Consider the following 25,969-nt stretch of genomic DNA (forward strand, 5'->3'; position numbering starts at 1 on the left):
TTCCAAGCCTGGTGGGGCAATCAGAGGTGGAGCATGCGCTGTTGCTGCGGGTTGTTCTGGACCCATGCGAGGTTGTCTGGTGGGCTTAGAAGACAGGCCGATGTTAGACCACAACGGGATTGCAGCTAGGCCTCATGAGCCACGAACTGTGATTTTACGGGGCGGGTAAGTGGGTTCGTAGACAAACCCGCCCCACCTGCACAAGCTGAGAGCCCGTCTGATTCTAGACCAGTTTTGGTTTGAACGGGCTGTGTTAAGAATATTCAGTAACAGAAGCCCAGTTAGTATATTGGGTTGTGTTTGGTTTTTTTTTTTTGTGGGTTTTGTTTTCCTGGGCACAATGGTGATTAATTTCCTGAGCAACACAAAACAAACTTTGACGCCCCCAAGTGCTGAAAGCATGAAGCAAAGAACAAATAAGCATCACTATACAATGGACAAAGATAGTCGGCTTGTCGAGTTGAGGAGAAATTACCTCGGCCGCAGGACTGCGGATGGGCAAGACTGCGTCAGCAGTCCCGCGTCGCGGCGTTGGAGTTGGCATGCCAAGGAGGCTGGAGGCGTGGTGGAGGAGGCATGTCCGGGTGGCGGCCGTGGCGTGGTCCCATGGAGCAAGGGTGCGAGCAGGAGCGGGCGAGGGCGCGAGGCCAAGGCGGCGAGCCACGTGGTCTGTGGCTCCACGCGTGGTGGCTACGCTGAATGGGGATTCGGTGGTGCTGTGGTTGTCTGTTAGTGAAGTTAGGGTTTATTTTATTGAAGATTCTGAAAAATAGGTCGTAGATTGTGGATTGTAAAATAGTGGATTGTGAAAAAACTTTGATGAATAATTCAGTAAAATAAACTTTCACAATCTGTAAAAACTGGAGGAAAACCAGTTTCTTGGATTCTCACAATCTAACTAGCGAATTGTAAAAAACTATGATAAAAAATTATCTATTTATTTCACCTTCAAATTGTAAATAAAAATCACAATCCGTAAACAAAACAAATAGATCCTTAGTTGGATTGGGTTTAGTTGGATACCAGAGTTGAGATTTATAGGTGTTACAAGAATTCGAGCCCTGTGGCCACCACGGGTGCAGTACAAAACCTGCACCTAACCTATACCTTCTGGGAGATCTATTGGACCGTGGTGCAAATTAGTACTCAAATCTAGCCCACCAGGTGCAGAACCTATCAGGACCTCGAACTCATGGATCCAATTGTTACATCCCTAGTTCTTTAGTCAGGGCCTCCCTCCTCGTACAGAAGGAAAATTTGGTTTACAATACATAATCCAAGCCCTAAAGCTTAGGGTATGTTTGTTTCGGTTTTAAATTGTAGCTTTCAGCTTTTACAATTCGAAATTAAAATAAACAGACAATTTTTTCATATTTTTTTACAATTCGTGTGTTGGATTGTGGAAATTCAATAAGCTGATTTTTCTCAGTTTTTATAGATTGTGAAAGTCTATTTTACTAAATTATTTATCAATTTTTTTAATCCATAATCTAAAAGTTTTTTACAATACAGTTTTTACAATTCACAACCTATAAATTAATTTTTGAAATCTCTAATTAAAATAAATACATCTTTAGTAGAGTACTCGGCTTTTGAGCATGTATGAGCCTTTTGCTCATTTGGATAAAGCAACAAATTCGTCCTCCATGCTCTTCGTAGAATCTAGAAGACCACGACCGGTCCCAAGGGTAATCAATGGAGAAAACAGTAAAAACAATTTCTTATTTTTGATTTTTTGGAATGGAATAAAAAAATATTTTGGTTTGGAGACTTCGCTTGTCTTCATAGGCAACTCGTGTTAACCACAGTAAAACGCAGTCCAATAAACCACCATTTTAATCCTCAAGGCCATCGGATTCAGCAAACCAAACTCGTCGCTGCGCTCGACAAATCCAGATTCCCGTGTCCCTGTCTCCTCTCCGGCTCTGCACTCTCGCAGCAGCAGGAGAGCCAAAAGCAAAGCCCCAGCTTTGTCCCATGCCAGTGGAAAGCTGAGCCACGGCGACAAAGGGAGACCGCCGAGGCACGGCCGCACCAGACTACCGGAGCTGCATGGCGCGACGGGGCACGCTCTGCCGCCGCGCTGGTCTTGGAGTGGCTTGGCAACTTGAGAAAAGAAAAAGAAGATGCCGCTGGCATAGGCGTTGGTACGTCGAAACCTTTCTCTCGTGGAAAGCTGCGTCCCCTGTTTCCCGGGCCATTTCACCTGCTCCCATTTACTAACCCCCTTAATCACACAATCATCTGCCGCTAACCTCTGATTCTCACTAACTAACCTTCCTACCTAAAAGCAACCCAGAAAGAAGAGAAAAAGCTTGCACTACCTCGTTGGGCTCCAGAATGGTCACTTTGAAATGATACTAACGGCCTCATGTTTTGTAGACCCTCAGTTTCTGAAGATTGACATAGGTTTTCTACCTAGCAGTCTTGGTGCATCGACATTCTATCAATCCAGAATGTGAAAGACAGAGCTAGAGAAAGCCTTCCCGGTGCAGCATGTCTCCTTTTTTAATTCTGCTGCATGCGGTATAAAGGGGCGATCGACTGTAAGTTCAGCAGTTTGTCGTTCGATTTCTGTTGTATGAAGGGCCGTGGCAAATGATTGTGCGCCAGCAGCCCCTACCTTGCTAGATGCTAGGGCACGAAAGACCTTTTTCAACTTTTGGTTCGGCTGTGACTCTTGCATGCATGTCCAGTTGTTCTGTTACATTAGGACAGCAGAAGATTCAGAGCACGCCAGCTCCTCTCACACACACAGTACAGTGACAGTCCACTCTTCCTCTCTAGTCTCTACTCTATGCTCCATTCCCATGCATGAGATGGGCGGTCAAAGGCTTCTGCTCCTCCTGGCTCTCCTCCTGACACTTGTCGCCACGGCGGTCATCGGAGAAGGCGACGTCGTCGCCGCCGGCAGCGCAGGCGGGGCCAACGCCACCGACGCGGAACCGCCCAGCGGGAGGCTCGACGTGCGGGCCAGGAAGCGATGGCGGTTCCCGGCGACGGAGGGCATTGTCAGGGGCAGCGAGCGGAGGGTGCCCAACTCGTCGGACCCTCTACACAACCGCTGATGCGTCGATACCTGTCACTCATGCATGCCTTCGTGGTGTTTCTTGTGTTGCTTCTGATGCTTTTTTGGCCGCAGAATGTGGCGTTGTGTTCATACTTGAGAGAATCGAATTGCGTATACAAGTAAATGTAGCTGATTTTGATTTAGCTGGTTTGCCATCTCGAGTGCTTGTAATCAGAAATCCATCGGCATTTTACACGGTGTCGGTATATAAATTTGCTTCAGTTCGTCTTAGCTGAATCATCTGAAGTGCAGTTCATAGTGGAGCTATGCTATGATCTGAGCCGACCAAGTGATCATTCGATTACTCGAGTGCAGGAATCTGCAGTGGAAGAATCGAGTTTTCTTGGGGTATTTTTCATCTTTGCGAAAATGTTATGCGGGTCGCTGCACAAAAGAAAAAGGGAGAATGGTATGTATCCGAGTATGCGGACCCACTGGCCAGCCTTCCCACGAGGACACTCCGAGTCCCTCCCGGTCCGCGCTCCGGTGCGTCAAAACGTCGAGCATCTTGCGCGCCACCGCCACCGCCACCAGCCCAGCGACCCGCACCTGCCGGCGCGCAATGCTCGCCACCACCGGTGTCTCCCTTGCCGTCGTCAACGCCGTCTGGACGGAGATCAAGTCCGCGGGCCGCGCCTCGGACGAACACCTATCCATGTAAGTAAAGCCAATCCGCCCGCCGCCACGGCGCCGCCCGTCTCGCTCCGTGCTCTACCCACGCATGACGTAGGCTTTGCTCTCTCGATTCTTTGACGTGCTCTCTCGTTCCACATCCTGGAGACGCTGTTCGGCAAGAACATGCTGCGCGCCTGCAAGATCGTCGAGGAGCGCGGCGTCCGACGCATCACCGGCGCGCCCAGCGGACGCTAGCTCTTCCTGGTCGGCTGTTCACCCGTCTTTTGCTCCCGCACACGCCCGAACCGGCGGGCAGACACTTGACCGTGGCGTGTGTGTGTTGCGGGCGATGGGGGAGTCGAAGAGAAAGGACGAGTACCTCTGCTTCCCGGAGCACCTCTGCACCTGCTACTCCTTCTACGACATCGTCGGGCGCGGCCAGCAGCTCTTCGTAAGTGCCCTTGCTGTTACTGCGTGCTTAATTTGGTTCAGTCAAATTCGTGAACGATAGAAGTATATCTCTGGAAAAGGCGAAAGATCGGAATGTTGGAGTTGCTTAGTTAGTTGTTAGCCCGTGGCTCCTGAAATCCTTGTTGAATTTTGGGCTATTATTTTTCAAAATTGCTAGATATCTGTCTACATATTTCTTGGCAAGAAATCTGTCAAATTTCTTACCTTAGAATCTTCTTGGAGATTCGTGCATCATTCTTCTCCGGTGAGCTTTCATCTTCTTAGGCGAAGCCATTGTCTTCTTCAGTGAGGGTTGGATTAGGGTTAGGGTTTCGGGTTGGGGTTAGGGTTAGGGGTTTGAGCTTTAGGGGAATTTAGGGTCTCCAGCTGCAGAGGGGGCTCCGAGGGAGGCTGCCACCCCGGTGGTGGTGGCGGGCGGTGGGGGGATGGTGAGGCAGCGAGAGCACCGCCCGGTGCGATGGTGGTGGGGGTGTCGAGGTTGGAGTGGTTAGTGGTGGTGGCAGTCGAGGGCGACAGATTCGATGGCGGTGCGCTGTCGGAGCCGGTCGGGGAGGCGGTGGCGGTGGGGAGGAGGGGCGCCGAGAAGAGAGATCGGCAGAGGGCAGATGTGGGTCTACTGCTGCATCGCCCTTGAAAACCTACCGTTATATGCCTGGGATGGTGACACGGTGGAGGACATCCACGACGACTACTGTCAACTCCATAACAACCTTCGGGAGCGCTCATATTTCTTTTGGGTTTGGGTTTGGGCATGCCCGCCCGAAGACATCCTGGAGGAGATGGCGTGCGCATTATTCCCGGAGGACAGATGTGGGTAGACACCCAGGGATTGGCCTGGGGTGCCGACCTCACCGCCGCGGTGCACCGCTAGTTGGTGTCACTTACAACATGCTGTTGCACCTTGAGATTGCAGAAGACTACTCACCCCCCCCCCCACCTCCAACCGCGGCAACCGTAGGTGCAGGCCTTCGCATGGACTACGGGCACCGTGGATGACTCTACCCCAGCCATCCCGTGGCATCTCCCACACTCTAGTGTGCGTTGCTGCCTTGGTGACCTCTGGCCTGCTGGTCGTGATGACAAAGACGGCACGGAAAAAGATCGGCTACCGCGTGCTCGCACTCGCAGTTGGCATTACCTTGCAAGTTGATCGGGCAGGGCCAGCGCATGGTTGGCGAGCGATCGGGAGGACGAGATGCTGATGGGCGTACATGTGGTCGTTAACGAACCCGATCTCCATGACGTCGGTGGTGCCCCGCGTCACTGACAAGTGTGGTAGCAGCCGCAGCGGCATCACTGCCAGCCACACGCACGACCGTCGCCGACATCCAACCTCTCCTCGCCGCAGTGGGCCCCGACATGTCAACACAGTAGGCCCGGTTCGCTGGGTAGTCAAGGCGGGCCCCACACCTCATGCTGGACCCCTAAGCCCCGGGTGAGGTCTGCTCAGACAGCTGCACCTGGCATCACGGGGGCCTGTGCCAAGGTGGCCACGGGCGCCCCAGACGCTGCTGTCATGAGAAACATGGCAATGGGAGACGATCCAACCCATATGGACAACTCCTCACCAGAAGCTGAACTTCCTCCCCCACTACTGCTGTTGTCCCCATTTGCGCCACCTCTACCCCGCTCTGCTTCTCTTGTTCTCAGCACTGACAAGGCACACGGGGGTATTGCATACCCTTCTGCCAGCTTGTTGCTCGATGAGGGGAGCCTGCTGTCTCTCGATACTGTGCTCCCAACGTCGATCCAATGCTGGACAAGCTACTAGCAAGCTGCAAGCCCGTCAAGGTCGGCCCTTGGGTGGCGCCCAACCTAGTGGAGGTACCTGATTGTGCATCCGAGGGCCTTGGACATCCAGCCCACCAAGTGCAGATGCAGGTCCAGGCACTTAGCGCATCTCCTCTGGAGGACCTCTCGGTTGAGCAGACACTTGTAGAAGGAAAAGCTGCTGGCGACACGGCCTGAAGACGATGGCGTGGCCTTCCTCAAGATGCTCTTCACATCGCCGGAGCCAGGCCTTCTGCTAGCGAAACTGCTGCTCCCGACTCCCACCTACACAGCTGACACAGGGCGCCGTTTCAATGCCCACCTGGCGCCGAAACTTCGCGATGTCCCTGTGGCTCAGATGGCTGAGGAGCTTGTTGCTCATCGACTCGGTTACTACGCGCCTGACGCGTCTTCGATGCACAACGTTGTGGTTGAATACAAGGCTATGTACAAGAAGCCATTGCCTTCCAAGCTCACACAAGCTTTGAACACCATTTGCCGCATTGACGCCATTCCACCTTCGGTGGATGACGCTTTGGTAACTTTGGATGCTGGTGCAGCCCTATAGCCGGTAAGCGCTATGGCTTCACAATTGCTGCTCTTGTCGAGCCCACGATCTACCGAGAGGTCATTGTTCACCAGGAGTGGCAACATGCTATGACTGAGGAGATTGTCGCTTTAGAGCGTACTGGCACTTGGGATCTTGTTCCTTTACCCTCTTATGTCACTCCTATCACTTGCAAATGGGTCTATAAGGTCAAGAGCCGCGCTGATGGCTCTCTTGAGCGCTGCAAGGCTTGTCTTGTGGCTTGTGGTTTTCAGCAGGAACATAGTCGTGACTATGATGAGACTTTTGCTCCAGTTGCTCACATGACCACTGTTTGGACTCTTCTGGTTGTTGTCTCTGTTAGACAGTGGTACATCTCTCAGCTAGATGTCAAGAATGCTTTTCTCAATGGTGAGCTACGTGAGGAGGTTTACATGCAGTCACCTCCAAGACACTTTGTTCCTGATGGCATGGTTTGTCGTCTGCATCGTTCGTTATATGGCCTCAAACAGGCTCCTCGGGCTTAGTTTGAGCGCTTCTCTTCGGTTGTTACTGATGCTGGCTTTAAGTCTAGCGACCACGACCCAACTCTTTTTATTCACACTTCTTCTCATGGTCGTATGCTTCTTGTTCTCTATGTTGATGACATCATTATTACGGGTGATGACTCTCTATTCATTGACTTTGTAAAGACACGTCTCAGTGACCAGTTCTTGATGTCTGACTTGGGCCCTCTTCACTACTTCCTTGGGATCGAGGTCTTCTTCACACCTACAAGCATCTACCTCTCTCTAGAGAAGTACATTCAAGACCTTTTTGCTCGTGCTGCTCCCACCGGTCACCGCACAGCTGAGACACCTATGGAGCTTGGTGTTCACCTGCGACCCACTGATTGTGAGCTTCTTGCAGATCCCACTCGCTACCGCCATCTAGTTGGGAGTCTTGTCTACTTTGGGATCACTCATCCTGACATTTCTCACTCTGTTCACATCCTCAGACAGTTTGTTTTTGCTCACACTCAGCTACACTACACCCACCTTCTCCGTGTTTTGCGCTACCTGCATGGCACCGCTTCTCATCATCTCTTCTTCCCTCGCTCCAGCTCACTCCAGCTTCAGGCGTACTCTGATGCGACCTGGGCTAGTGATCACTCTGATAGTCGTTCGCTCTCTGTCTACTGTGTCTTCCTTGGATCCTTTTTGATTGCCTGAAAGACCAAGAAGCAGACAACATTTTCTCGTTCGAGTGCAGAGGCTGAGTTGCGGGCTATGGCGGTGTTGACAGCTAAGGTCACCTGGTTACAGTGGCTACTTGTGGATTTCGGTGTGCCAGCTACTGCACCGACTCCTCTCTCTTCCGATAGCACTAATGCGATCAGTATTGCTCGGGATCCAATGAAGCATGAACTCACCAAGCACATTGGGGTTGATGCTTTCTATATGAGATCGCAGGTGTAGGATCAGGTTGTGACACTTCAGTATGTGCCTTCAGAACTTCAGTTAGCTAATTTCTTTACAAAGGCGCAACAACGAACTTAACATGGATTTTTTCCTCTCCAAACACAGTGTTGTTGATCCACCATGAGTTTAGGGGGGGGGGGGTGTTGGATGTATATGCATTGTGTGTATTTACTCTCTAGTGTAGGGAGCTTTCTGCATCTGTACCATCCCCATACCATGTATATCTCTCTTTTTGGGCACAATAATACATTGAGGTGTCCAGTTCAATAGTTTTGTGGGACAGGATCCATGCAGTCCAGCTGAACCAAATGGATGATAAGATCACCTGGACACCTACAACAAATGGAACATATACAGCCAAGTCCTCATATCTGACCCAGTTTGCGGACATGCCAAACAAAGGATACAAGAAGCTTATTTGGAAAGTGTGGGCGCCACCTAAACGCAAATTCTTTTCATGGCCGTTGATTCAGGATCGAGTTTGGACAGCCCAGCGCTTACTACTTCGACGTTGTATCAACCAATACTTCTGTCCAATGTGCTTTCGGAATCTGGAGACATCAGTGCAGTTGTTCATTGAATGCCTGGCTACTAGAAGAATTTGGACACGGGTTGCGGGGTGGCTGCATCTTCCTTCCTTAAAACGTTCTGCATGGACCAGCATAGCCTCCATTGAAGGACAGTGGAGAGAGCGCGCATGCCAGACGGCAAGCTTACAAAAAAGCATTAAGACACTCATCATCCTGATCTCTTGAGAACGAAACCGTCGGATTTTCAGGCCGAAGAGCTCACTGAAGATGCCATTTTCAACAAGATCAGAGAGGAGGCTATGGTATGGGGTATGGCAGGCGCCCACGCGTTATCATCTCTTAGAGATAGCCGTGAGAATTCTTTTTAATGTGATCTCTGAACTGTGATGTTGTATGTTTTTTCTTCTCCCCTTTCCTCCGCCTTGGAGTTGGCTGGCCTATAGGCATGTATACGTGTCGTAAGCATCGTTGATGCATCTTCTTTTCTATCTAATGTAATCGCCCACATGGTGGCTTTAAAAAAAAATGGATAGATATACTCCACAACAAACATACTAATTCTACAAGAGAGCATCGTGATAATAGCTACAGCATTGGAAATATGGATGCTGATATGTCCGGAGAGCCTGGCTAATTCTTAGTACCAAGCAACTGGTTTCGCAGTTTCTCGATACCTTTGGTTTACTATGTGCGAGATCAAATCCTTAGTTTGCTGGTAGTTTAATATGCCGAAGGTAGTTTCAGAGTTGCTAAACACTGCAGCTAATAATCATCAGTATTAATATGGATTATAGTAACAAAATATTTCGAGATTTCCCTATGATGGATGAATACCGATTCCTGAATAGTGAATACCATAACACTGTGATCTGCTAACTTTTTTATGTCTGATCGTAACTAATAACTTACGATGCAGTGTAAAATCGTATAGCATCAAAGGATCCTGAGGGGATGGTTTCCCGGAGAACTATATAACTTGTTTTAAGGAAATTAGTTTATGTTATCCACAGACGATCAAGTGCAATGTAATTTTTGGAAGGGCCACAATTGAAGGTTATTTACTGTTTGTGTTGCAGTGCTCATATTTGCAATTTTTTTCTTACCGGTGATGCGACTTGCTAAGTATTACTCATGGCATCTCACTTCACACTTATTCACTCGTCCTTCAGCTTGTTCTTATGCTTTCACCAGAGGATTCTAATGCGATGCACTCCTTCCAACAGAAAAGGAATGGTTTCTTTTGAAGTAAGAAAGGGAATGGTTTCTTGTTCTTTCCATGTGTACTTTCATAGATATGTCAATGCATTATCATCCTTTTTCAGATTATTTCACACTACTTTGCACGGATTCATTTGTATGCTGAGAATCTGTGGCTGTTAGCTTTTCTTAAATGAGTATGATGCCTGCACTTTGATGAAACAATTTAGACCATATCACTTTAATATAATCGATGCCTTTACAAGCCATCACTTCATTAGATACTTGCAAGACTAGGGTGTCCAGATGATATATGATCTACTCCACTAGTGTTTTATAATAGCTTGATAGGCTCGAAGTCTCAAATAATCATGGTGGCTAAGACTTTTCCGATGTATAAATGTTTGTTATTGGTAAAGAGGAGCAATGTCATGCATCTTGCTTATCTTGTGAAATAATATTTACCGCTGAAATGAACATATAAATGTGAACTGGAATCATTATCGCAATGTCAATCAGCACAAAGATTCAGAATGATAGATAAGAAACATACCTTAGCTTCCTTTTTTTTAAGATCTAAATTAATGAAGATTGAATGCATCTATATATTCATAGACCATCTTAATTATCATGGGAAAATCTGCAATCCCTCTTTTCTGCTTTGCCCTCCATAATTTATTTTCGTTATTGACTCGACATAAGTGAATGTGCTCCAGAAGCTCTCACTGTAAGTCATCCTGCTGCCTTTTTTTATTATTTCTTGTGGTTTCTGAAAAGAACCCTGTTATGTCGGGCCAAGGCAGCCAATAATTGTATAATGTACATCAGTCCGATACTCAGATATATAACACTGATTTTACATTGGTCCAGCATGCAACCACCAATCGCATGAGACTTGGACTTAACCGAATCAGTCAGATTTTTAACCCGTTTTATGGTGTGCGGTGTAAGATTGACTGTGTTTACACTAACTTGATCCAATGTTCATATCAAAAGTTGCATGAATAGCTAGAAAATGGAGTGGGGTGACTTATTTGGGTGCTTGGGAGAGGAGGGGGAGAGGGTGGGTGATTATGGACAACATATTCACTTATTGAGGTATCAATTTTGTCCCAAGTTGCCACTCCCTTCAAGATAGCAGAGCTTGCATTTCTTTATCATTTCAGTTATTTCTTAATTCTGAGCTTGGATATAACTGTTGAAGATGGGCTCCAATTCAAATTTGTTCATTCTTACCATGCATTAGAGACGAGCAATTCTTACTATGCATTTTACACTTAATCACCCAACAAAAATGATGAAAAAGATTACATTTCCCAGAAATTGCTTATATATAATTGTCTGCCTGTGAATTACAAATTTACAAGCGCAGGGTCAAGTCAAGATTTTTCTCTGTTTGCTTCTTCGACTCCTGAGAACTTGCTTTGAAGCTCCCTGGCCACACTAACCCTCTAGCTTCTTCAATTGCAAAAGGCATCCAGCCACTCATTTGGCCTACATCAAATCTTGCTACGACAACAGCAGCTCTTTCACTATGCTCCTTCAGAATTGTGGAGTAGGAATTACCCCTCATAGGTTGGAGAAAGGTAGCAGTTGGAGGAAGGCCCATCATCAATTGCCGAAAGCTGTGTGACTTCCTCGCTGCATACCTCTCCCTCTTGTGTGCATTCTGGTGCCCGCCGAGGGCCTGCGAGCTGAAGAACTTTGTCATGCAGTAGTTGCAGGAGAAAGTCCTGTGTGGAGTAGGCTCAGGCTTGGCCTCTGGAGGCTTAGCTTCTTCGCTTTTTATTGCATCAAGGCCCAACTTTAGCCATGGTATTAAGGTATCATCGTTGGCATGACCAGCTTCAGTGACTTGGTCTGCTGACTTCTGTTCCACTCTAGGTGCTATCTCCATTCCTTTCTTTGTTGGAAGTAGCAGAAGAGAGGGTTGCTCAACGTTTGTGCTACTGTGGACTAGTGGTACCTCTGCTTTGCTATAAAAAGAAGCAGGGGTCTGCGGGTGGCAATAATTCAACGGAAAAGGCAGGTTATCAATTGTTTGAAGTGGACCAGGATATGCTAGTTTGCAGTAGTGGAAAACATGTTGGCTCTTGTTATTCTGTAAGATACGCCTTTCATGTATAGGCTACAAAAACTTCAGTTTCTTATCTAGGTCATTCCCGATCAGGTTTGCACCTGCTTTAGATAGCAGTGTTATACATTTCTATCAGGTACAGTTCTGTAACCTCATGTGGTGCCACGATTGGTTATTTTTTCTATTTTGTGTGCCTATCATCTGGGAAGCTACTGTTTACATTTGGAATTGTCCTTGTCGAGAGAAGTACAGGAATCTATGCTGAAAATGAAGCGTTGTAAGTTATAAGTATCAAGAAGAATTACATAAAAATACCTGGACTTCGAAACTACCTACTATATGTCTTGGAATTGCAAGGTTTTCTTCTTCCTTTGCTTTTAGGCTTTGTTTGGTAGCAATATCAATGTTGAAAGTTTGGGTTGATTGACATTAATTATCTCTGAACTTATCTGAAGCATTCTCTTTTCTTGTCTCTTCAGGCTCAGGCACAGGCGCTTCATATTATTTGACACCAAAGCTGAGCCTGATCAATCTGCATCACCACACCAGTGGCATTCAAATAACCTCAGGTGAGTGCAGCTGCCACTTCTTGTTGGCAATGCCATTAGTATTGGACAATCGCTGAACTAAACAGCAGAAGATTTCTGCTGAGAAGCAAGTAGTGGGTGATGCATTCACAGTGCAAATGATTACGCTTTTTTATGCAGCGATATGGTGTCTCCTTTCAACTGTTGTTATATGCGGCTCGCTTTGGGAGAGAGAGACAACTGGAACTATATTCCGTTGTAGAACCCTATAAGAAATAGACACCGCTGCTTGCCTTTTTCTGGACTGTTTAGGGAAAAATCCTGATGCTGACTGCCCCTAGTGGATCGGTGACTCGTCCTCTGGCGGCTTGATCCGGAGGAGGTAGCAAACAAGCTTTGGTCTATCAGCAGCAGTCAGGTGACGACCGTCATAGTTTCAATTCGCTTTATCATACGCAACTTTCGTTTCTGTTCAGTCTCCCTCTTCCTGTTACACAGTGTTGAAGAGATACTGATCTCCAGTGGCTGGATACACCTAGGCAGAGGTTTCATTCCATGTGCCCTTTCACGCATCCTATTTGGGTGTGTAGCATCGTTCTGAAGGAACTGATTGTAGCACAGTTTGGAATGAAATACCGAGATCCGTGAGTTGTTCCCTTTGCGTACTACTATATGCTGTTGCGATTTCTATTTCTGGCTTTTGAACCACCCCTTGGAATTTGGATCGTTTCCTGAAGTTCTTGTGCTGCTTAACCATGGAAAAGATTGGGACATATGAAATGGCTGCTGGTAGAGTGCCAGAAACCAAACTGAAATGATGGTAGCAGCGATGGTAAATGCCGGTTGGTTATGGACTTACGGTGGAACCCATTCGGGTTCGAGTCCCGACTCGGTACTGATGCTTGCATTTATAAAATGGATATATATATATCTTGACGTCTTGATGTCGGTATAATACCTGAAGTTGTACTTCTTCGTCTAAAAGAATTCAGAGGCCTGTGATGACTTTTTTTTTTTTAGAGAAAGGAGGCTGGCGATGACTGTGGTTGAAGACTTAAAAGCACAATGTGTCCCGCCTGTGCTGTGATAGGGATGGCGGGCCGCCACTCTGCAGTAGTCGCAGAGGCGTCTGGGCTTGCCTCCTTTAGGACCGTGCTATTCCACGGACGCGCGCTGATACAGTAGCTTATAACTTGTCGTTTTTTGAAAAATATTTCCTTTGTAATTTTTCTTAGTTATCAATATAAGTTATAAGATAAGTTTTCTGAATAAATTTTTCGAATAAGTTAACGAGGAAAGTTTTAAGAAAAAGTTATTTGTAAAAGTCTTTTAAAAAATCTAAAAATGAAAATTCTTTTTCACGCGCGCCATTGCTTTGCTCACGCCGCCCCCGACAGGCCCACTTTCTATTTTTAGATTTTTTAGAAATCCTTTTGACACGCACACGCTTTGCTCTGCTCTACTCATGTCTCCTCTCTGAAAGGCCCACTTTCTATTTTTGGATTTTTTTAAAAAATTTCAAATAACTTTTTCAAGCAAATTTTTTTTCAAAACTTTTCTCATTAACTTTTTTGAAAAATTTATTAAGAAATTTATTTAGAAAACTTATCTTGATAACTATGAGTTATTGTGTTGGCGCGCATGCGCCAAATAGCACGGTCCTCTTCTTTATCAATGGAAAAGTATATATTGCCTCCTTTAATTATTGCTCGAGTCTTTTTTTTCTCCTCGAACCATAAAATCAAATATTTCATCTCTTTTAACTATTTAAACCAGTGCAATTTACTTTTTTAACGGGTTTTAAGGGTGATTTTGTTCTACATGTCGATAACTCAGCCTGCACTATGGACTGTTTCGCTGATGTGGCGCAAACAAAATGAAAAAAAAATCATTAAAATCATACTTTTTTTAAATACTAGAGGCAATTCTAAGATCTTATGGGGAAAAATAAAAAATAATATCATTTGCATCATATTTCATGGAGAGGAAGTTTGGAAAAAGAAAAAATGTGCTTTAAAAAACGTGCAACTCATTTATTAACTCATGTCAAGGAAATTATTAACATGGAAACACATATTTTTTATGTATAGAATGTATTTTAGAGGATCTATAAAACTAGTTTCACTTCATTTACAGTTTTATTAAATTTTTCATGATTTTTTATAAAGTTCACAAGCATAAAGTGAACATGTTGTTTTTTGTTGGTTTCCTCGTAAAATCGATAACTAATCCATCTAACCTTCAAATCAAATGAAATAAATTTTGTTAGTTTTCTTGTAGCATGATCTACATGAGAAAGGTATTTATACTCATGAAAAAGTTGTATATTTTCTGTGAGAAAATTTATTTGCTAAACCTAGTTAAATGCATAGATAATTATTTGCTAATCTAAAAATCATGAAACTATTTTTTTAGTCTTCTTACATGATCCTCTATCTTCTAAAAATACACAAAATCATGAAATAGTTATTTTAATATGCAGGATTGAGTAAATATGTTACAATTGGATTAATTCATAACTAATCCATCACACCCCCAAAATTAGTGAAACACTTTTATTAGTTTACTTAAACAATGTTTTGTGTAGGAAAAATAATGGTAGACATGATAAAGTTAATTGCAATGCTTTTTCTTAACATGTTCAATTTATTCTTGTGAATTTTGTAAAAATCATAGAGAAATTAATAAAATTTTAAATAAAGTGAAACTAATTTTATAGATCCTCTTAAAAAAAATATGTGTTTGCATATTAATATTTTCCTTACTCGAGTTAATAAATGAGTTGCATGCTTTTTAAAGCTTGTTTTTTTTTTCAAGGTTCCTCTCCATAAAATAAAATATGATGCAAAGGAAATTATTTCTAAATTTTTTCATAGAAGGTTTTATAATTGTTTCTATTAATTTTATAATTTTTTATGCCACGTCAGTGAAATGCTGCCAACAAGGCATACTGAGTTGTCGTCACTGTCGAAGGTAAATCCCAGACAATGATTCCAGGGTATGATGGTGGGTGCGTGAACGTCGTTTCAGGGAGAGAATGTGTCTATCTGTGTAAATGAAGGATTCTAGGACACCGGGGGTTATACAGGTTCGGGTCTCTTGGAGGATAATAATCCTACGTCCTGATTCTTTTGTGTGCTATAGTGGATCTCACTTGGTTACAGTGGTGTTCTAGAGGATTGCCTAAACTGATCTGCCCTATCTTTATAACGGGGTCTTCATCCCTTTATAGGGAATGGGAGAACTAATATATCGGTTCTACACAGATAGCCTCTACTCGTCCTAATATCTATCTCAAGTTGTCATTACGGAGTATTGGACACGTAACTTTGCTCTGACAGCTTTGTATGCTGTGCAGTTGCGCGCCGTCTTTGCCCAACCTGTAGAACCTTATCCTACTGTATTTAATACGACGGGACAGAACGGTGCACCCCTGCACCATCCCCGTCTGTTTGTCTCTGCACGCCGTCCTTGTCCACTTGCCTCTGTGTGCCATCCTCATCCACTTGCCTCTGCGCGACGTCTTCGTCCACTTGCCTCGGCGCGCCGTTCTCGCCCACTTGCCTCTGCGCACCGTTCTCCCCCACTTGCCTTTGTTGAACAGCTGATAACATCCCATCTGTCGTGCGGTGCTACGCCGGCCTGTGGAGTCTCACATCGTAGCCTTTAAGGCTACAGGACAGGACACGCCCCACTGCACCACCCACGACCTTATCCATCGGGGTCGGTGCCTGGTGAAGAGGATTGCATGGGCAAGTGTTCAATCAGGTCTCATGACCAGGGGGCTGGTCGTGGGTTTGTGTGAAGATGTGGTGAGAGTGGTCGTTGGAGGCTTTGCACCGGTCGGGGTAGCTCGTCGACTGATTAGATTTTATAGGATATGTTTCCCTGACCGTTTGTATCCTTTGTGGGTCCGTTTAGTCGAGGTACCTCTTTACTTGGTACACCAACAGTCACGTATAACGAAACCACCACCAAAACTAATTTAGGAAGTAAATTATACCGATTTGAATAGTTGAAGGAGGTGTAATATCTGCTTTTATGATTCGAGAAACAAATACTCTCTCTGATTACAAATATAGATCGTTTTAGCTTCCTCAAGTATTCTCTAAATATAAGTTATTCTCGAATTTCTATGCATTTTTTTCTCTTTTATTTCCTTCTTACCCTTATTTAATAAATGCCATAACTCTTATAAATGAATGAATTATCTTTTCCAATACAGAATAAATAAAGGATAACATAATCATTTGATCTACTTTTTTAATTTTTTTACATAAGTCTAAAATGACATACATTTACAATCTGATGGATTAGACTTAAACTAATAGTTGAGAGATGTAGTATAGATTTTTTTTCCTTCATCAATCCCATCGAGAACTCTACTGGCCCCTCATGACCTCCGTCGGCTTCACGGGCCGGGCCGCATCAGGTGAGCTGCCTACCCGCCTCACCGTCCGTCCATCCAAACCTCATCCTCACCCCGAATATCGGGCGCGCCGCCCGTTTCCAGTTTCCGCAGCTCCACCTCCGCCGTGCCACTGGCTGAGACTCGTCATCGGTGTCCAGTTGATTGGACACCGACACTGCCCTGCCTCACCAGCCTTCCGTTGAGTGGGCAACTAGACATCGGTGCTCAGACGCCATGATGACTCCGATGACTCGTTCGTTAGGCAGCGCTCGTTTTGCAACGACGAACCAGACGATATGGGCAATTGGGCATGCACGGCAGAAAGAGCGTCCCTGCATGCATTCCTGCATGTGGCGTGTCTGGCGATCTGGTGCCCTTGTCGCGCCAATCTCTTTATTCGTCCATGCACACATCACTACATATCTGTCGACCTGCTGCCTGCTGTTGGTGAATTCCACGGCGCCTTTCTTTCCTCCCCCGGCACCTTTTGATTTTCGCATGCAAAGGCTAGCTACGACCTACTAGCACTTTGTGCCTGTCCCCGATGGAGTTAACCATCTAAGAGTAGACTGACAGTGAGTCCATGTCCAAGTCCAACCAACAATCAAATCCATAAAGGAGATCTACAATCCGGCCGGGCTCACCACCACGCCCTGCCCGGCCGACCGATCGTGGCTCGCACGGTGCAGATGCCGCTGGAAAAAGGCAGTGTCGACCAATTCACTAGCATGCAGGCAGAACCTTCCAGGGTTCTGAGGTTTTTGCCGCGTGCGTTTACTGCGTCGTTAGGTGTGCCCGGCCCATGACGAATCGTGTGCGGTACAGGAAGAACTTGCGATGCGACAGTATTCTCTCATCCTGTCAGCTTCGGCGGGCTTATCTTACAGTCGATGAATAGATCCATATATAGTTGGTGTAATAACTAATCGATGATGCAAACCATCACGAGACTGACCGATCGGTGACAGTGTTCAAACTGCAACAAGGGTTTAAACTTTACAGCGACTAAATAATCTTCCATTGGAAGAGCATCAGCATCGTTCTCAGCTGACAACAACGATAGATGCGTTTCATGCACACAAGAATCGGATGCCATTTGCACCTAACTCTGATCTTTCGCTGCGAAACCCCAGTCTCGACTCTCGACTCGGAGCTGATTAGTACGTTGTGACCAGGTAACTTCTTCGGGAAAGAATTTGATGGTCATATTTTTTCCCTGCACAAATTGACTGGTTAATAATGCGACTACGCACGTCGCGTTGCAAAGTTAATTAGACGACGGCATCGCCGCTTGTAGAAGCTTAGTCAATTGGAGGGACTTTGGCTGTTTCTCATGGCCGTACGCTATACATGCATGGAAGGGACGGAGACGACTTGATTTGCATGCTCGGTGGCAAAATACTTTTTGAAGAATGTAACCACGCGACTCTTAACTCACGAGCGCAGTGCAAGTTTACGGCACGTTTATCACCGGGGCACGGCCGCATCCTGCAGGAGATGGCGGCGAAAATAGTCGACTCCTTCTAAAGAAAATTGAAGGAAGCTGGATAGAAACTTCTTCATTGATTCATTATCAAGATGGTTTAAGATGCTAACTGAATGACACGCATGGGGGAAGAATTGCGGTGGAAGTAGCTCGGTTTACGTGCCAACGAAACAACTTTCGGTGCGGACTTTCATCTAAGATGCTAGATATATATATATATAGTAAACCATGTATGCATACTGACACCAAATATATTCCTTTGGAAAATGGCCTGGAAGTATCTCGACAGTAGCCTTTTCTGATTTTGTTCCGAGTCTTATTCCACACGCACATCACATAGCAGCTGTAACTCCAAATATTCAACACACCGACTGAATCGCATCTGCAAGCCGAGACTTCGTGGCTGATGCGAGGACAACATTTTATACACTTACAGATGATCCTACTTGTAACAACAACAAAAGAAACTAATAGCTCCGCGGTTCCACAGTCACCGAAGTCCAAGTAGCAGGCTAACTACCGCCTGACCGTTCAAAACACAAGTCACCGCCTTTACAGTTCACACTTTACACAGGCCGGCCCCAAGTAAGAAACAGTACAACAACAACAACAAAACCTTTCAGTTCCAAATAAATTGGGTAGGCAAGAGATAAAACCCATAAGATCTTACAAGTCTAGTCATGACTTTGGCACGTGGATAGCTAACTTCCACGCACCCCTGTTCATGACTAGTTCTTTGGTGATATTCCAGTCTTTCAGATCCCTCTTTACAGACTCCTCCCATGTCAAGTTTGGTCTACCTCGACCTCTCTTGACATTATCCGCACGCTTTATTCTTCCGCTATGTACAGTCGCTTCTGAGGGCCTACGCTGTATATGCTCAAACCATCTCAAACGATGTTGGACAAGCTTCTCTTCAATTGGTGCTACACCAACTCTATCACGTATGTCATCATTTCGAACCCGATCCTTTCTTGTATGGCCACACATCCATCTCAGCATGCGCATCTCCGCTACACTCAACCGTTGGACATGTCGTCTTTTAGTTGGCCAACATTCTGCGCCATACAATATCGCATGTCTAATTGCCGTCCTATAGAACCTGCCTTTGAGCTTCTGTGGTACTTTCTTGTCGCAGAGGACGCCGAAAGCTTGGCGCCACTTCATCCATACGGCTTTGATTCGATGGCTCACATCTTCATCGATTTCACCATTCTTCTGCAGCATCGACCCCAAATATCGAAAGGTATCCTTCTGAGGTATCACCTGCCCGTCAAGGCAAATCTCATCCTCCTCGTGCCTAGTAGTACTAAAATCGCACCTCATGTACTCAGTTTTAGTTCTACTAAGCCTAAAACCCTTCGACTCCAAGGTCTGTCTCCACAGCTCCAACTTTCTATTTACCCTCGTCCGACTATCGTCGACAAGCATCACATCATCTGCAAAGAGCATACACCATGGGATATCACCTTGTATATCCCTTGTGACCTCATCCATCACCAAAGCAAAAAAGATAAAGGCTCAAAGCTGACCCTTGGTGCAGTCCTATTCTAATTGGAAAAATCATTGGTGTCACCATCGCTTGTCCGAACACTTGTCACAACATTATCGTACATATCCTTGATAAGGGTAATATACTTTGTTGGGACTTTGTGCTTCTCCAAGGCCCACCATATAACATTCTGCGGTATCTTATCGTAAGCCTTCTCTAAGTCAATGAACACCATATGCAAGTCCTTCTTTTGCTCCCTGTATCTCTCCATAAGTTATCGTAACAAGAAGATAGCTTCCATGGTCGACCTCCCAGGCATGAAACCAAGTAAGAAACAATAAGGGTATCTCTAATTGTTGAAAATAATTGCTAACTGTTAGTTGAGAAACTACATTTCTCAATATTGCGATTAGCATGACTACTCATACCTCGTAGAAAAGAGAGGGAGCAAGTAATAGCTCTTGAAAAAAAGAGATTATAAACTATTACTTGAATCACTTAGCACCTCTATCCTCTCTGACATATGAAAAATTATAAATGACAAAAACCATATAAATTTTAAAAAATATACTCTTCCAACTAAAAAATAATAACAAACTATAACTATTATAGTTGAGCTAAGCGACGACCAACAAAATGACTGTTACCCGCCCCAAGAAATTCGTAACACGGGCGGGCATGGAAGTGGACAAAAGGTCTTAACAAATGTCTTGTTCCCTTCTGGTTCACGTGGCAGAAACCCCAGCCTTTTCACCCGTCTCCCTGTCGCGCAAAAGCGAAGCCTCGCGGCACTTGCCGGCACGTTCACCACAGCCGTTCGTGCCGCGGCTCTTCTTTACCCAACCGCGCGTCATTTCACGGGCCGCGCGCGTCCGCTGGACTCGTCGGCTGCCCGTCCACACGCACCCGCCTGCCAGCCTCGGCGCGCGGTGGACTGACTGGCTACTCGGTGCCGACTGCCGAGCACGCGCTAGCTAGACCACGTACGCGGCCGCGCAACCAACGCACACGCCCGCGCGCGCCTCGTCTCGCCACCGTATAGTAGTACCACTGCCCGTCCCCAACCTGTGCTATGCAGGAGCAAGCCACCCGCTGATGCCGCCTCGCGCGCCCGACCAATACTGCTTACGGACCGCAACGGCACAAGGGCAAAGCTACGATCTCATACAAACATCATCTCATATGTATGCTATGTGTCCTATTTCTTTCTATTAGTTGCACGTGTTAGCTATTGTATCAGAGAAAGACGGTATGGATTAAGATCTCGTGTGTCTTTCGGTGAATGGTTTTATAGAATTTCTTTCCCAAAGCTATATTGGCTCATCCGAGTGAACCTGAAAAAACTTAATCTTAATTATTAGTAATTCAAAAAAATCAAATTCATATTTTATACACTGTCTAATTCCAAAAATGTGAACATCTATATCTAGATATATTGATGTGTGCACTCGCATCACATGGGCGGTGCACGTCGGTCAGAACCACCTGCGCACACGAGCCGCGCCGGGCGACCGCGCCTGAGCGTACGCGGGCATCCCCGCATGTTGCAATAAAATTTGCCAGGCCGTTGATTCGAAGTTTCGTTTAACGCGAACCGTATCTCGGCCAGATCTTTGCACTAAGCAAGCTCGGATTTTTCTTTTGCCCGTGCCACGGCGCGTGTCGAGTTCACGAGTCGAGTGATTGGCGCAAAGAATATTTATCGGCCATGCCATCCAGTCAGGCATCCAGTCGTAGACCGGACCCTGCGCGCGTCGAGCATGTTACAACTTGCGTCGGCTTCACGTGGCCGCCAGACGTTACCTGAGGCGAGTTAGTCTAATCCCAGTGTCCCACACGCTGACCTCCCCAACCGCGGCGATTCAATGCACCTCGCCTCGCCAGGTTAGCCGCGCGCGCGCGCGCGACGTAACCGCCGCTGAGCCGTAGACGGCCATGCGTTAAGACGTGACGCCGACCTTCGCGGTCGGTGCGCGCGCCGAAGGGGAAGTTCGGCGTGGCCCTTTCCCGAATCGGCCGAGCCGATGGCGCGCCCGCTTACGTGCGGCTGTCTGCTGATGCGCGGCGCCCGGTTCGATCGGCCTGTTGGAGCACGGCACGGAATTCCGTGTCCAGCCAAAAGCGGCTCGACAAAGGCTGCGCCGGTAAAAGTCGTGCGTGGATAAGGCCAGCTCGCTCGGCCCCTCCCCGTCCGACGGCAGCACATGTTCGAGCAGGCGGCAGGCAGGCCACAGAGATTTCGCATTCAATTCGGCGACTCGCTGAGCTGAAAAAGATGTTGCGTTCGATTCAGCAACTCGCCGAGCTGAGAACCCTCCCGAATCTGGGCTGACGTATCTGCCTTCTCCTTCCCTTGCGCTGATAACAACTCATAACGGATTGGATCATCAGACGATCAATCAGCGAGTCTTACACGATTTGCATGCACCATTTCCACGACCAAGCTGTAGAGAAATTTGCAGCGTCCACGCATCATCGGTCAGGAAACTACCGCGCGCGTGGTGAAGTTCTCGACACGGCCAGGGCCCGGCGGCCACGTTTCCACGGCCTCATCGGGGGCCGCTACGACGTGGCAGTCCGGCCGCCCCCACCGTGCCGGGCGGTTGTCCACCCCTGGACAGGACACCGGGCCCCGCCGCTGCCGTATCGTAGGCGACAGCCCCAGATGTCACCCGTGTCCTTCTTCCCGTCCCACTGCTCCACACCCTCGCCGGCGCCAACTCGCCAAGCTCGCGTCCCACTATAAATACCTCACAATCCCAAGCCATTCCGACCCAAGCACACAGCAGCAGCAGAAAACATTTCGTGTCCCTCCCCAAGCCCCCACACATCCTACACAGCTGCTAGCTAGCGTTCGCGGTTAGTGTTTGGATCGAGTCAATGGCAGTGATGACCGACGTGTCGACCACCGGCGCGGCGCTCCGGAGCCCGGCCTCGCCACCGGCGGTGGCGGTGAAGGAACTCGACGCCGAGAAGCTCCGGTTCATCGAAGAGATGACCTCCAACGTGGACGCCGTGCAGGAGCGCGTGCTAGCGGAGATCCTCGGCCGCAACGCCGAGACCGAGTACCTCGCCAAATGCGGCCTCGCCGGCGCCACAGACCGCTCCACCTTCCGTGCTAGGGTGCCGATGGCGACGTACGAAGACCTGCAGCCGTACATCCGGCGCATTGCCGACGGCGACCGTTCACCCATCCTGTCGGGGCACCCCGTCTCCGAGTTCCTCACCAGCTCCGGCACGTCGGCCGGCGAGCGCAAGCTGATGCCCACCATCGAGGACGAGCTCGACCGCCGCCAGCTGCTGTACAGTCTTCAGATGCCAGTCATGAACCTGTAAGTATTGGAACTCTGTAAATTAATTTTGACAGCACACGTGCTCAAGTACAGCTAGTAATGGCGGTTGAATGATTGTGTGCAGGTATGTGTCCGGGCTTGACAAGGGGAAGGCTCTCCATTTCCTCTTCGTGAAATCAGAGACGAGGACTCCGGGCGGCCTGCCGGCACGGCCCGTCCTCACGAGCTACTACAAGAGCGATCACTTCAAGAACCGCCCGTTCGACGCTTACAATAACTACACGAGCCCGACGGCGACCATCCTCTGCGCGGACGCGTTCCAGAGCATGTACGCGCAGATGGTGTGCGGCCTGTGCCAGCGCCTCGACGTGCTCCGCGTTGGCGCCGTGTTCGCCTCCGGCCTCCTGCGCGCCATCCGCTTCTTACAAATCAACTGGGAGCAGCTCGCCGCCGACATCGAGGCCGGCGTGCTCACCGCGCGAGTCACCGACCTCTCGGTGCGCGAGGCGGTCGCCGGCATCCTCCGCCCTGACCCCGAGCTCGCCGAGCTCATCCGCGCCGAGTGCTCCAAGGGCGACTGGACCGGCATCATCACGCGCATTTGGCCGAACACCAAGTACCTCGACGTCATCGTCACCGGCGCGATGGCACAGTACATCCCGACCCTTAAGTACTACAGCGGCGGCCTGCCGATGGCCTGCACAATGTACGCGTCCTCGGAGTGCTACTTCGGCCTGAACCTCCGCCCGATGTGCGACCCGTCGGAGGTGTCCTACACCATCATGCCCAACATGGGCTACTTCGAGTTCCTCCCCGTGGACGCCGCGGCGTCCGGCGGCGACGCGAGCCAGCTGGTGGACCTCGCCAGCGTGGAGGCCGGGCGCGAGTACGAGCTGGTGATCACCACCTACGCCGGGCTGAACCGGTACCGCGTGGGCGACGTCCTCCGCGTGACGGGGTTCCACAACGCCGCACCGGAGTTCCGGTTCGTGCGCCGCAAGAACGTGCTCCTGTCCATCGAGTCCGACAAGACCGACGAGGCCGAGCTGCAGCGCGCCGTGGAGCGCGCTTCTGCGCTGCTCCGCCCGCACGGCGCGGCCGTGGTGGAGTACACCAGCCAGGCGTACACGAAGAGCATCCCGGGGCACTACGTCATCTACTGGGAGCTCCTGACACAGGGGCCCGTCGCCGGTGGCGTCGCGGTGGACAAGGACACGCTCGACAGTTGCTGCCTCGAGATGGAGGAGGCACTGAACACGGTGTACCGGCAGAGCCGCGTCGCGGACGGCTCGATCGGTCCGCTGGAGATCCGGGTCGTGCGGCCCGGCACCTTCGAGGAGCTGATGGACTACGCCATCTCCCGCGGCGCGTCCATTAACCAGTACAAGGTGCCCCGGTGCGTGACGTTCCCGCCCATCATCGAGCTGCTCGACTCGCGCGTCGTGTCCAGCCACTTCAGCCCTGCTCTGCCGCACTGGATGCCTGGTCAGCGGTCGGACTAGAACGGAGAAGAATGGTCGGCTTAGACTGTCGGATACCGCTGCATCCTGGACCATGCCTGCGGAGTTAGAGTGTGCGTGCGCCTAAATATTTGTTAATTTTGTAACTTGATGCTTGGTGCCAGTTAGTGGCATGAGGGTAAATTTGATGCTGTGAGTCATGAGAGTGGAGAGCTGAAGGAACAGTCGATGTACTGAATGACAGTATGAGGTTACTGGTAGTAATAGTGTTTGTCCGTTTGAGGTATGTGATAATTTAGCGTTTCTGAGGAACTGTACGAGCTCTGCACAATATCTTGTTCCAAACTTCCAATTGCTAGAAGTGGTCGCTAGCTAGACAATTCTGCCGCTTTGGAGACCACAGGCGAACGGCCCTTTCCTGGTTCTTCGGCCTCTAGACATTCCATTTCAGGCGAACCGATCTCGGGCTTCATGAGAGTAAAAAGGGAAATGATTTGCGTACAACCATTTGGGTTTAACTCGAGTACAACCGTGCATTAACACAATCTATTGTATTTATGAGCTTCCATCAAACGATTTCAGCTGTTCGATCCTGAATTGTACTAAGAAAATGATTGTACGTGTAACTATGCTCGAGTAATAATGACACGTTATTAGCTCATCATACGAAAACAAACATTGAGAGAGAGAGGGAGCTTGCCATCGCTCGACTGCTTCTGCCCAATCCATTAGATGAGAAAGATGCGCTCACAAGAGGTGCAATTGATCGCAGTCTTTTAAGTAGTTGATCGCTTGATGCGAGTGTCTCGTCGTATGAGTGTATGCAGTTCCTTTTTTTTTTTGGTGATGTTTACGCTTGATTAAAGAAATCAGAACAGCTTTACAAGTGTGATGCTTAATCATGCATGGCAGATCCATACCGAAGCACGATCCTTGCATGGTGCTCGGTCGTCTGGTCATCTCTGCGAACGGACCAACATACTTTCCTGACTGTACTTCCGTGTTCCATGATCGCTTTCCACAAGGTAAAAAAAGCGAGATAATTTCCCCTCTCCGAAAGGCATGTAGTGACTTGCGACTTTTGCAAATTCTTTCTGAAGACGTCTCCTAATTGTACCATTGGTTCAAGATCGTGCATGTGACAGGACCTACGTGGCTGAGCTCCTGAGCTGGAAATTGCGTAATGAGCTCGTCACAGGACCTGCCTAGTCAGTTTCTTCCTAACCTCAGTATAGGGATGTCAATAGAGATCCGATTTCTGCTTTTTCGCGGGGAATTCTTCTATTAGTGAACGGGGATGCGGAGATTTCATCCCCCGCGAACTCATATGGGGACGGAGACGAGAAGTCGCTTCCCGTCCCCGCTTCTCGCTATATCTCCGATATCATATATATACATATTTTTTTTAGTATATAAATATACAAACATTACATTATGTAGAGTAAATAATAAATTACTCTTATTTTTTTTCTAACATACGATATTTAATCAATCTTGTATTAATTATCCTCGTATACATCAATAAATTACTTATTTATACAACATACATATTATTAATATATA

General features: G+C 47.8%; 4 protein-coding genes across 4 annotated transcripts; 3 read left to right on the forward strand and 1 right to left on the reverse strand.

The window, feature by feature from the left end:
• Positions 1 to 2,629: 2,629 nt before the first annotated feature.
• LOC133892071 (uncharacterized) lies at positions 2,630 to 3,372 on the forward strand. The gene has a single exon (XM_062332819.1). It carries the CDS (start codon positions 2,685 to 2,687, stop codon positions 3,066 to 3,068), a length of 384 nt encoding a protein of 127 aa, XP_062188803.1. The 5' UTR covers positions 2,630 to 2,684; the 3' UTR covers positions 3,069 to 3,372.
• Positions 3,373 to 3,508: 136 nt separating this feature from the next.
• LOC133893660 (uncharacterized) lies at positions 3,509 to 11,152 on the forward strand. The gene is made up of 3 exons (XM_062334747.1): positions 3,509 to 3,727; positions 3,851 to 4,136; positions 9,633 to 11,152. The coding sequence occupies exons 1-3, from the start codon at positions 3,633 to 3,635 to the stop codon at positions 9,705 to 9,707; spliced, it is 456 nt and encodes a 151-aa protein (XP_062190731.1). The 5' UTR covers positions 3,509 to 3,632; the 3' UTR covers positions 9,708 to 11,152.
• Positions 11,006 to 11,757, reverse strand: LOC133893661 (zinc finger protein 4-like). The gene has a single exon (XM_062334748.1). The coding sequence runs from the start codon at positions 11,555 to 11,557 to the stop codon at positions 11,021 to 11,023; it is 537 nt and encodes a 178-aa protein (XP_062190732.1). The 5' UTR covers positions 11,558 to 11,757; the 3' UTR covers positions 11,006 to 11,020.
• A 10,327-nt stretch (positions 11,758 to 22,084) lies between these two features.
• LOC133892630 (indole-3-acetic acid-amido synthetase GH3.8) lies at positions 22,085 to 24,924 on the forward strand. Its single transcript, XM_062333520.1, has 2 exons — positions 22,085 to 22,985; positions 23,071 to 24,924. Exons 1-2 carry the CDS (start codon positions 22,534 to 22,536, stop codon positions 24,446 to 24,448), a joined length of 1,830 nt encoding a protein of 609 aa, XP_062189504.1. The 5' UTR covers positions 22,085 to 22,533; the 3' UTR covers positions 24,449 to 24,924.
• The last annotated feature ends 1,045 nt before the right edge of the window (positions 24,925 to 25,969 follow it).

This window comes from Phragmites australis, chromosome 15, assembly GCF_958298935.1.
Source record: "Phragmites australis chromosome 15, lpPhrAust1.1, whole genome shotgun sequence".
Lineage (NCBI taxonomy): Eukaryota > Viridiplantae > Streptophyta > Magnoliopsida > Poales > Poaceae > Phragmites > Phragmites australis.

Bases quoted from the DNA above. Each gene is read 5' to 3' on its own strand.
- LOC133892071 (XM_062332819.1), top strand. From the start codon at position 2,685: ATGCATGTCCAGTTGTTCTGTTACATTAGGACAGCAGAAGATTCAGAG.
- LOC133893660 (XM_062334747.1), top strand. From the start codon at position 3,633: ATGCTCGCCACCACCGGTGTCTCCCTTGCCGTCGTCAACGCCGTCTGG. The intron at 3,728-3,850 runs GTAAGTAAAGCC...CACATCCTGGAG, and splicing joins TCGGACGAACACCTATCCAT to ACGCTGTTCGGCAAGAACAT. The intron at 4,137-9,632 runs GTAAGTGCCCTT...CTCGTCCTTCAG, and splicing joins GGCGCGGCCAGCAGCTCTTC to CTTGTTCTTATGCTTTCACC.
- LOC133893661 (XM_062334748.1), bottom strand. From the start codon at position 11,557: ATGGAGATAGCACCTAGAGTGGAACAGAAGTCAGCAGACCAAGTCACT.
- LOC133892630 (XM_062333520.1), top strand. From the start codon at position 22,534: ATGGCAGTGATGACCGACGTGTCGACCACCGGCGCGGCGCTCCGGAGC. The intron at 22,986-23,070 runs GTAAGTATTGGA...GATTGTGTGCAG, and splicing joins CAGATGCCAGTCATGAACCT to GTATGTGTCCGGGCTTGACA.